The 12,784-nt window shown below is 37.2% G+C and overlaps 1 protein-coding gene across 3 annotated transcripts in view; it reads left to right on the forward strand.

Moving 5' to 3' along the window:
- The window catches only part of LOC105829413 (tyrosine-protein kinase Src64B), a 45,143-nt gene that overhangs the window by 25,627 nt on the left and 6,732 nt on the right, over positions 1–12,784 (forward strand). The window contains exons 2-4 of one of the 3 annotated variants that reach the window (XM_028194503.2): positions 10,919–11,171; positions 11,691–11,882; positions 12,487–12,697. In XM_028194503.2, the coding sequence (XP_028050304.1) occupies positions 11,129–11,171; positions 11,691–11,882; positions 12,487–12,697 (446 nt within the window). In that variant the 5' untranslated portion in view covers positions 10,919–11,128. The remainder of the gene's footprint in view (positions 1–10,918; positions 11,172–11,690; positions 11,883–12,486; positions 12,698–12,784) is intronic. The other 2 variants (XM_028194505.2, XM_036284411.1) reach the window with 2 other exon arrangements.

Raw genomic sequence — 12,784 nt, forward strand, 5'->3', positions numbered from 1 at the left:
TAAATTGTGCCAAAGTGTTGCATTTTTGTGTTAATTTTTTAAACATAATATTTACTTTCTAATGTATTCATCTTGTGTTAAATTGACACAAAAATTTATGTGAACCGTTTGGGATATGTTAAATTTCACACAAGTTTTTCAACTGTATAGAAGTACACTGATCAAATTATAGACAGATCTATCTTAATTCTAATTTCAATTTTTATCATTCATTCAATTTTAATGAATAGAAAATAATTTGCAATCTTCAAAGATTAATTTTGTCACGTAGGTGAAGAAAGCGCTTAGAGGATCTACTGTGACGTGTATCTACGTTTTGCTTCTTATCGTTACGCGCTAATTCCGTCCTTGCTCGAGGCTTTCCTTTCGTCCTCGATCGTTCTCCCCTTTTTATCCGCATCCTTTCCCGCGTGTCTCGTTGCTCGCTGTCGCGAAGTTAATCGCGACACTCGAGTCTGGTTAAAGGAATCGATTTAACGCGTCCGCACGGGCGCACTGTCACACGCGTGCTCTTGCAACGCAATGCAAAGTGCCGTGTCGACACCTTCCCGACATTGGCCGCGTTTGCACCGCCTATGCCCGCGCTTATGTCTGCGCACAGATATGCCGCGATTAGATCTGGGGCCGCCGATATCGACGGTATGTGAAAGTCCATTCTTAAGCATTCGACCGCAATGACGGGATAATACGGCTTATCGACCGTGGAGACCTTTAAATTATTAATGATATTATTTGAACCGATTCGTGCGCGCGTTCGATTGGTACGAGTAATCTGGAATGGAAGTCTGCCGATTATCGAGAATTTCCAAGCGACGAAATTATTATGAATTCCTATATGAATATTAAAGCAGTTACGGACCGCGCAGTGCAGGAAGGGTATGTAGAAAATTATAGGAATTTGTACGTAACGTTTTAGAATTCTTTTACGGGCCTATGGTGTTCATATCATTGTGAAATTTGATGTTGTGCATTGTTACACTGAAAAAAAGATACCTCAAGTTTATTTGTGGAATAGAAATTTATATTTCGCTGAAATAAATCTTTATTTATTTAAATGCGGCGCAATAAAAAAGTTTATTCCTAGCAAATAAACCAGTTAATGAAAAAAGAGATATATTTCACAGAAAAATATATTTCGTCATAAATGTTTTTATAACCGACAAATATTGAAGAAAATATTACGAGTAACATTTGCCTGTTAATATTTCGTTTTTTTTATCAGTGTACACAAAGCGAATATTTTTGCAAAGTATTTAAAAATTTAATTATATGTACATAGATACAAATCTGAAAATAATTTTATTAAGTCAATTAATCAAAATAATTATGTAGAATGTTTGAGGCGATTGCCAGAGGTCAAAATCTTTTTGGGGCATTGATTGAGTTTTCCATATAATTTTAGCTCAACAAACTTATTTTCAGGTCTAGTTAAATTTAAATATCTTAGCTTTTCCGTGTAGAAAATAAAAGCAAGTTCTCGCAGTATTTTGTTTTAAGAGTAATTGTTGCTAAAAATAATTTTGACAAAATTTTGCTTTAGGCTTAATTGCTTTAAAACGTCGTTTATCGCAATGTAAATGATTAATGATTTCTTAATATTTTGCTTATGGAATAATTCAGTCGAGACTACATCGTGATTAGTTTCTATCAATTGATCAAATCATCCTAGACGACTCTCAATTATGCATTATTTAGGTAATTCTACTTTCGTGATACGTCTAGCTTTCCAATCCAAGACGATATAAAGGCGGCTCGTTAGATCTGGGACGCTCTGTGTCATATTACACGGTAATTTGCGGGCAATTCGTTAAGCTTTATGATTTACGGAAAGTGTAACGATGCGCCGGTGATGATAGCCCTTAACAAGCTTCGTAGGTTTTAGGGTCTACGGAGAGCTAAATTTCGGAGTATTCCGCCTTCTACATATACTATGTAGAACTATTGGTCGACGGTAGTAGATTGTAACGCGCAATATAATGGCTTCTCCTCACATCTATATGCTTGAACGTGCGGCGAGCCATGCGGTACTCTCTGAATCCTTAATATCCCCGTGGAAGGCTGGCTATCCAGTCGTTTATAATTCTCTCGGAATATGCGCTCCTAGAAACGCCGCGAGTCTCAAACGTCAAACGCCACGAGCCCTCAGGTATTCAACAAAAAGTAGAAGTTTGTAACAGACTATAATAAACTTTCTATTATATACCGATAAAATTATTAGTAAATATTTTTTAATTATAAATAACATAGTAATATTAGAATATTAAAAAAATAAGAGAGAGAAATATTAAAAAATTAGAATAAATAATATTAGAAATATAATATATGATTCAGTAATATATACTTGGAAAGCTATTATAATTATGATATTGTGAAAAAATTAAAATGTCTATGCTTGAGATATCTTTAAATTTTTTAATAAGAATAATTAAAATATGTCTTTCACAGTATTTTAAGATTTTTTAAAAATTTATACACAAAAAACAAGTTTTGCTGAAATATCTAAAAATCTAGCTCTATATATATAGATACAGATTTGCAAACTTTTACTGGACCATCAAAATAATTAAGTGGGATATTCAATAACGAACAAATGTGTAAAATGTTTTATTTTATTGTTCTAATAACTACGTTTGTTTTAATAACTAATTTGAATGTCTCATTATTTTGATGGCCCAACAAAATGATTTTTAATTTCTACATTTATATATAATTAAATTTTTGCACAGAGAATTATCTCATAAAATTTAGTCTCAAAATTATGGTTAATATACAGTACAGAACAATATTGTATTGTGAAAAATTTTATGTGACTTTTATTCATTTATTTATATTTATTACACACATTTTATATATTTGAACATAATAAAATATGAAGTATGAGTGATTATTTTTAATCTAAAGGTACTGTCTTTCAAGTTAAATTTCAATCTTTTTAATATATGGAACAGTTTATGATTCTTTAGTATTTTAGATAGAAAATAAATACAAGTATCGATAAACAATATCTTATATATATTTTTTACAGTGTAATATAATATTTTTAATTTGACTTGGCCGTGATTTTATCATGTTGCATGATAATTGATCGGCGCTTTGCTTATACTCATAAATAGACAATATCTAATATTTAGTAATAGAAGAAATGACATAGCCGTTTGAAAGTGACGAGGAGAGACGGGGAGAGACCGGGAGAGACCGGGAGAGACGGGGAGAGACCGGGAGAGACGGGGAGAAATCGGGAGAGACGGGGGAGACGAGAGAGACGGGGAGAGACTGGGAGAGACCGAGAGAGACGGGGAGAGACCGGGAGAGATGGGGAGAGACCGGGAGAGACAGGGAGAGACCGGGAGAGATGGGAAGAGACCGAGAGTGATGGGGAGAGACAGGGAGAGACCGGAAGAGACCGAGAGAGACGAGGAGAGACGAGAAGAGACGGGTAGAGACCGGGAGAGATCGGGAGAGACGGGGAGAGACCGGGAACTTGTAAAACAGGAGACTTATAGTTCCGAGTTTTAATCCTATTGAAGCGCGTTTTTCAAAAGAATAATAACATTGAATAAATAGTAATATAAAGACAAATTTTATACATACTATGTATATTTATTACATTACATTAAGAAAATTTTGTCTTGAATTGTAAAAATTTCGTCGTAGGATATTTTACAACGCTACATTGGTTTTTATTAAACAGTTTATAAAATGTCTTGTATATTTAAAAAAATGTTTATCGATACTCATAACTTTTGATAGGCTGTCAAGTGTGTCGCGGGCTTATCACATGGTAAAACTTGTAGCGAATTTTACGATAAAGTATGTATAAATTATGTATAACGAAAAATTCTCTCTCTGTGTAGATACTAAAAACCGTTCTTTTCTTATAAATTAAACTTAAAAAAACTGGGTGTTCTGTCTTTGAATTTATTCACGTATAAAGTGCAAAGTTTAAATTAACTTTGAAGATTTACGATTAAATATTTCTCTATTTATCGGATTAAGAGAGATCTTTAAAAAAGATATTTAATCTTCTAATTCCGATTTCGCGCTGATCGTTCTCGGGCGCGATTGTGTTTCTCAGATTTTCCCCCAGCTTCTCTCGACTTTTCCGCGTGTGGAAGATAAACCAAAAGGGAGCGTCTGGTATCACAGAGGAAGAATATACGTTCGCGAAACACGTCGAGCGGTGCGCGGCGATGGCGGCAGGTAGGCAAGCAGGCTGGCAAGGATATAAAACGAATGAAGGCGAAGTCGATCCCATTTAACTGCCAGACGAGGCCTTGGAGTATCTCAAAACGCGTTCTACGGCTTTCCCTGCGTTTATATCGAGCGGATAAGGGGAAAAATGAAATCGAGTAGGTCCGCGGCGCGGCGCGAGCAAAGAGAGAAGTAAAGCGATTTGCCGCTTCGGCAGACTGAGATACGTAATTCACAAGAAGCGAGAAAGCGAACGGAGAACGAACGGTATTTTTATACAAGACCCTCCAGGACTATCGTATTCATTTTTTGGCTACCGATGTCTCAATCTACGGGAGGGATGGCCGTCCCCTAGGGTGTCGTAACACGCGAGCCTCCCTGTTCCACTTTGGTGCGTGTTGCTATTCGTATCCCTTCAAAAATTTGCCTTTTCCTACAATGCAGTAAGTTATAATTGTGCGCGATGGGATATAATATTCCGATCTTGATAAGAAAACATTGACGCATATACACAATACCTTCGACACCTTAGTACCTATCGTAGCTGCTATAAATCATCTCCATCATCGACTCACACCGCGGGAATGAATCTCCGTAGAGATTATCCGAAGCAAAAGGAGAAACGAGTGTCGATCCTGACGGCGACTTTATCTGCGATACTATATCGTGCCGTGCAGTACCTTCATCTCCAGTTTACATACAAAAAGGCCCGACACCGAGGGGGATACCTCTCTTTACCTGCATTTTTACAACTCATCCTATGGGATGCGTTCTATTTTTCACGTGTCGCTTTGTCGGTCAGTAACCGAGGAGACAGTCAGGGGAGGGAGAGGAGGAGAGTTGGGTTACGTAGGTGTGTGCGCGATCAGGCTCTATATGCGGGCCCTATATTATATGACGCGAGCGGGTGTACTCACGTCGAGCTCACTCTCCCAGATCGGTGCCATCTAACGACGGTCTATTCTTCGACCCCCCCGAGAGGTGGTACGTCGTGCACCCGTGACTCACGGAGCTTACGTGACTCATTGTCAGTCATGGCTGCTGGCGGTCGGGCCTCCTCCTCCCCCTCTTCCTCCTCCTCCTCGTCGTCGTTCAAGTCCTCGCGCACACGGGAACGACCGTGAAACAGCCGCGTATCAGGCCCCCATGTTGCTTGGAGGGGCCCCGCGGGGACCCCGTGCGGTTAAACTCCCTTTTTTCCCCTCTCTTTCTCTCTTTCCCTCCCTTATCCACGACATTAATTCGCAGTGGGAATTTTCCTGGCATGTACTCGTTAAATTCCCTGAAAGCACCTGTCATCCTCCATTGTTCGCGAGCTCGACTAAAAATATGCAGCGACAGCAGTAGAGTATTATTTTTTATTATGTGTATGCGCGCGCGTACGTGTAAGTGTTTAGGGGGGAGGGTATGTGTATGTAGAGGAAATGATAAAAAGTATATTTCCTCTAGTTAGCTGCGCACCAATGTGGAACCGCGGAGCGAAAGTTTAAGTTTTATTATTGTTCTTGCCATTGTCTCTTGTTTGTTTGACATAGTTTTGAGAGACCATTGCCATCACCTACGTTCATATGTAGAATAATAACCGAAGGACAGTATTATTTCTATTCCTTGCGCGTGTCTGCAAGGATTATTATGTAAGCTACGTAAGAAATAAATCTACTCTATCCCGTTTCTCTGTATGAAATCAACTTCTAATATTTTATCTTATTGATAATTATTAATTACAATTATTAATTAAGACAGTATTGCTTTAAAACTGTTAATTCGAATTTTCTAAAACCTTTCCGACCTCTCAAGCGAACTTATCTGTTAAGTGGCGCATCAGGGTCTAATATATCATTGTTGGAGGTTCCTGTACAAGAAGCAAGAGTTGGTCTCTCTCTCTCTCTCTCTCTCTCTCTCTCTCTCTCTCTCTCTCTCTCTCTCTCTCTCTCTCATTTTCTCCCTTTCACTCGTTTCGAAGGATCGGTGCGAAAACAGGATCTAACGGCGTGCGTTTTGCTGCACAACAAAACCTCATCCTCGTCCTGCGGCGGCGTCACGCCAGCCTGATGAATGTTTTATGATTTACACGCTCGGTGAAATCCCGGGCTTCTCTCGAGAAGGTGAATTGATAGCGCGAAGGATTAAAACGTAAAGGCAGTGACATCCTCTCGGTTCCGCATCAGAACACGGCGCGCATTGTCGCGCGACGAGACTTTTGCCTGTGTTACCTTTAAGCAGCGAAACAATAACGCATTTCCGTTTTGCTTCGTGATCGAGGAACATTGACTTGGGCGAAAGAGAAGACGAGAAGTTCTCCAGCTTTTCCGCTTCTATAGTCACGAAAGATTTTTAACGGAAATCCGCTAATTACACCACTCCACGAAGTTCAACCTTCTATCTATCTTCTTTACGGCATCTCCTGATTTTAAAAGTAATAATCGAAGAAAACGCCAAGATACGTATATCTTCGCGTTAATTATTTTATAAATAATAGTATAAGGGTATAATGATATTTAGATACTTTTGTGAATCTATTTTTATTATGTATTATATATTATTAAATATATATTAAATATTATATATTGATATAAATATTATATATTTTAAGCATGCGATATACAAAATATGTAATTTTTTAGAGAATATAAAAAATATATTAATAATATGTTTTTTTTTCGCATTTAGTCAAATTTACGTAACTATTCTGTACGAACAGTTTTACTGACGTATCTAAAAATGTAGCTAGATCTGAAGATGTAGATCTGAAAAAATGTTGCTGAATTATCGAAATAATTATATTAGAAGGTCAAGCACGAAGCAATGATTCAAAAAGTTTTAAACATTCTAGCGATTAACTTGAGCGTCATACATGATTGTTTTAATGATTCAACAAAGTTATTTTTGTTGTATTTATATAAATAAATTTTTAGATATCAAAGTCATGTATGAATACGATGAGATGTAACAAAGAATATGAATTTAAATTCGAATGGTTTTAACGTTCAAACAGATTCTCGGAGTTTAAACCTTAAACTCCGAATCAAGCGGCGGCTTACAGTCACCGGATTGGAATCGGAAATCGAACCGCAAGATTCGTACCTTTCGTAAGATATTTCAATGGATTGCGATTCCTGTCATGTCACACGGAAGTTTTGAATCCCATAATCCGATCTTCGAATTCCAACACGCCATCGATTTATCACCAGATTCCGGTTCTAGTCATGCGATGATCTCTCTCTACTTTTGTCTTTGTCAACAAGAGGAAATTCTCAAAAGACGCATTATATCTTTATATGCACAATATAATTTCTATAATTAATTCTGTATAATTCTGTATAAAATAATCGATATGAAGAAAAGTTAATGCAATTATTAACGGATGAAAAATTCTTGTTAATCTTCATTCTCATCACGAGTAAAGATTCAATTAGGTCTCATCAATTGAAGTATTCGATGAGACAGACTTAGTCAATGGTCGAAGGAATGACGCATTTATATTTTCATCTAGATATCACGTCAGTGAGATAACTTGAAATTTATACCGGCTCTTTTATCTTTAATTTCAAGGCGCGTGATCTACCTTGATCTACCTTGTACCTCGCAATCTTTGTGGTTGCTCCTTTGTCTACCTCGAACGCGTAAACGTTATCGATTAGTGCGAAAATAAAATTAGCAACGGGGGAGCGTGCACGCATTTTTTTCATTTTAATAGCTGAAAGGCAAAAGTATATTCTCTGAACAGCTTTGGCCAACAGAGAAAGCTATTACCGTTACAAAATTATTTTATAAAAACCAGATATAATTGAATATGTTATCACATTACGGCTGTTAAAAGTAATTAGTTAATAATGAATTATATATTTTAATTAGCATATCGCATAATTACTTTTCCGAGCATAAAGGTTTTAGTTGTTTTTTCTTTCTGACAAAAAGATGTACGCTAGGGATTTTATTTATTTAAATTATTTATGATTTAATCTTGTTGAAAAATTTAGAAAAAATCTGTTTATCTATTTATTTATAATGTTTCACGGAAATCTCTGATTTCGAAGTACTTTAAATGTTTGTATACTTTGACAAACAATTTACTCTGCTTCGCTATATCAGTTTCAAACATTATTAAGACGTTCGATTACGCTTCGTGGTTTCATATCAGTGGAAGTTGTTGGCGTGCATTATATAGGAAAACAACAAAGTTATTACCTTAAGAGAGAGAGAGAGAGAGAGAGAGAGAGAGAGAGAGAGAGAGAGAGAGAGAGAGAGAGAGAGAGAACTTCTCTCGTATCGGGCGAGAATAACTAACGCTCTCGCTTTTACAATCTAGCCTTACGGTTAGTATCTGCACACACAGCGTCGTTGGACGGTAAATTTTCACGTCACGCTGTTCTTGAAGCGTTCGTTTATACTTTATACTTTATCACGCGGATGAAGTCACTTCATTGTATCGTGAAATTGTAGACGGAATAAAATTGATAACAATGGGCAACGATTTTCCCGGGATTTCAACGGGAAGATATGTACAATTAACCCCTATTGCATAGTATCTCGTCTCTACTCAGAACGTAAATGTTAAAAGATAATTATCGAAAAATGATGTAGGATAATATGTTTTAAATTATAAACTTACGTTTTTTATATTTAGAATAATAGAAGATAATTTTTGATTTGAATTTGATATTATATGATATATGATATATTTTTAATTACAAGTGTTGTTCATAATTTTGCATAGATGTTAACTTTTGCCATTTTTGTTTCACAAAAATTATTTATAATGGCTTCCGAAATTCATGCTAGTTTAGTTTTTTAATCCATTATACTCATTGTATCATATAAATCAGAAATGCAACTCTTATATTGCGAATAAAAATTTAATAATGGATTTTAAATATATCACGATAATAATTAACTGTAAGCCTTAAATTATTTTTTAAATTTAATTGTATCAGGATGTATATCAAAGAAGCTTAATATTTTATCCTTTTTTTATATTTAGACAAAATTTGTTCGATAAAACTTTTGACTCTAGTGCTCAAAGTGTTGACAAACAAAAGTCAAAATCCAAATCAAGTTTTCGTAGTTATCAAGTCGCTTTTATTTTTCGATCTATCACGAAATCTAACAGTTTCTTACGGAGTAGCCAATGACGTTCAGGCGCGATTAGGACGTTTCGCCCTGACGCTAACGTTAATACGTCTTTGTCCACGGTAGCGCATTGTTCGCCACGTAAAAGCTCCACCGGATGGTGACGTCGTATATAGGAATACATGTTGTAGGATATCGACCGTTTCGCTACCCATGTATTACCCCGTGTTGCATGAGCACATACACGTGCACACAGACAGGGGATGGTGTACTCGAGTTGTCCTATAGTCGTAGTCGGGCTGTACCGATCGAACGAGAGACTCCGGTAGTCGTATGCCATGCTTTAGCGGCGTTCGGCATAGGGGTTGGACCGCCGACCCACATCCAAATCGATTCCGGACGATTGTCTCCCAAGCCCCTGCACACAGGGTGTTCGGCACGTTCGTTAATCAGGACGATCATGTTGCCTGTTAACTGAAATGATTTCTTTTCTGAACGAAAACTTTTATTATATCCCATATTTTTCTGCGATTCCGAGCACTTTAAATATCGCTGATTTCGAAGATATTATAATAGTGTTTATAATGAGATTAAAAATTAAAATTATCAAACTTAAAAAAAGATAAATTTCTTATTTATTTACAATAAAGTAACGCAATTCATCAAAATTCTGTTCTTTCAATTGGTGTTTCAAGAAAATCGAAAGCAATACAACTTTGACGAGTTCACGTATTCCTCAGTGGTTCAAAGTATATATATATATATGTATATATATATATATATATATATATATATATTTTTTTTTTTTTGAGAGAATTTATTTACATCTCAAATTTTTTTTTTCGAAGAGAAAATTTTATACTTTCCGATATCACCGAATGTAACATGCGTCCATCAACCAACACCCCATATACGTATTTCCCTGTTTGAAAATTCTTTTCCCCTCTTTGGGATCCAGTTGTTTAATTAAAAACTCCGGGTGTGCTGCTGCTGCTGAGGGCGAGGCTATACGTTCTATTTAATAATATGGAGATAATCGGAATTTCGATTATCTTCATGCTGGTAGACGGCTTGGCATCGACGCAGTAGTTATTGGTTCCTTTTTTTTTGTATGGATATTTTCCCTCGGAGTAGCGGTATGCTGTTTAAGTAAGAGAGAGAGTTTCCGTAGACTTCGATTTTTACCGCGCTCTCCATTTACCGTCCATCCCTTCTGTTGTCTCATCGTTTCGCAATTTTAGCTAATGTTACCTCTTCTTGAAATAATATAGCAGTTGTACGTCATCAAAAAAGAACAATTTTACTGCAGCATCGAAAAATTTAGCTAATGTATAAATCAGAAAATAATTTTATCCATCAAATATCAATTTCATCTATGAGCACAGGATCCTCGAACTAGAAACTCGAAGAGTAACAACAATAAAAAATGCTAAAAGTAATAACAATCGCGATAATGTGGTCGCTGACATTGTAGTTAATCAGTGTCCTCGCGATGACTTCGCAATCACGTCACCGACTTCGTCGGTGCATAGCGACTTCCCGTTGTAAAATGACTGCAATTCGTAGGCCTTCGTCGTGACGCTGCATCCTACGACCATTGTCGCGATAATAATCCTCGGCCGGCATCATGACAGATCTCGTCTGCCTTATGTTGCAGAAGCGGCGGCGAGTCCGATAATCCGAGGATGGGCGGACAGACGAGAGGACTCTGAGAGTTTGTAGCGATATACAACTTCGTCGCCGGCTTCATTGCTGACCGTCCGGGCCGGAGTTTCAACGGGATGATGGAGGCTTGCCCCGTGAATGTGTCTAGGATAGAGGGTGCGTAGGATTCGCGCAGAGGTAGACCAGGAAAGAGAGATCCAGCATGGGGAAGTGTTGCAGCAAACGGCAAGAGTCTCAACCGATCGGTGAGTTGAATTGCGATTAATAATACGCACTGTAGAAGTAATTATCGCTTCATCACTGTAATAATTAAAAATAATGGTAATATGTATGGTTGCGTTAAAGTCACCATTATTGTTATTATAGAAAACCATTATTATTACAGAAGTAAAGTTTCCCTTTTCATCTCTCTGTAATTATTGACTCGAAATAGATCCGATCTCTTTAATTTTTCTCTTTAATTTTTCTCGAGGAACTAAAAAATCCGTCTCGCTTTTTATGTGAGTTTAATTGAGAGTTGGATGCAATAAAATACATTAGTATGTTACGCCATAGGATGGCAATTGCTAATTAAGTAAAGAAACGTTGATATGATGCTGATTTCCGGGACAGATTCTCAACGAAAATGATGATCTCGGGCGGGAGACATAAATGTCGAATTTATCATTTAGAATTCGTAGTACTTAGTGCACAGATGAAAGATATGTATTTCTCATCGGATTGATCTTCCTTGATGAGAGACGGATTTTTCTCTCTCTATTCAGGCTATAAGAAAGCAGATACGGGACTCAGCTCAAAGCACAGCAATGGAGGTTCCTTGGACCGATACACTGCCGACCCAAATCAGAGAGGCGTGCAAGCTCGGGCGGATATTATCCGACCGAGACCGACACCCTGTAAGCTACAGATACCGCATCAGCAACCCCGTAAAACGAATCCGCCTGTTAAGTCTGCATGTGTGTATTTTATGTTACTCTTTTTTTTTTTTGCTCCCGTAGAACGACCGAGCCTGTACCAAGATAGAATCTTGTTTTGCAAGTAGTTTCCAATCTTTACGTTTCATTGTGAACCCGCTTAGCGTTTAGTAGTCGTTGTTTCGATTTGTCCTCAATGTTTCTAACCCGAACCGGTTCAATTGTAATTGACTTACTCGTCGTAAAGAGTGATTTCTATATATATTATGTATTAAAAAAAAAAATATACAACGCAAATAAGAAACGATTAGTAAAACACCGTCATCAAATTTATGCTTTTGTATTTATGAAAATATGAAGTTATCAAAATCAAAATATAAAATTACCAAAATCATACTACTATTTTGATTTTTTAAATGTCAAATAGCTGAAACATAAATTTAATGCAGATGAGAGTTAAGATACATTTCTCCGATTATTATCGCCCCTTTTGTATGAAATAATTAATAGAAGTCCTTTAGTCAACTTAGTTAACTTCGTACAAAGTCTTTTAAAGTTAAATCACCTTTAACTGGTTCGGGTTCCTCGATTTCTCTTCCGCTCGGAGAACAATTTGACGCGACGTACTGTTTCTCTCCTGACGCAGCGCACTCACAAAGATCCAACAAGATCGTGGTGGCACTGTACAATTACACGGCGCGAGAAAGCACCGACGTTAGTTTCATGAAAGGCGACCGAATGGAGGTGCTCGACGATTCCGAGCCGGACTGGTGGAGAGTGCTGCACTTAACGACTCTGCAGGAAGGCCTGATCCCTTGGAATTTCGTGGCAGTCGAGCGGTCGGTCGAGAGCGAAGAGTGAGTACATTTATCTTCTATTCTTCTCTTGGTCCTCTTTCGCCTCTTGATAAGATATCGTTAAGTGTACCTAATACCGTGCTTTTC

The sequence above is a fragment of the Monomorium pharaonis genome, chromosome 3 (genome assembly GCF_013373865.1).
Source record: "Monomorium pharaonis isolate MP-MQ-018 chromosome 3, ASM1337386v2, whole genome shotgun sequence".
NCBI classification, from domain to species: Eukaryota; Metazoa; Arthropoda; class Insecta; order Hymenoptera; family Formicidae; genus Monomorium; species Monomorium pharaonis.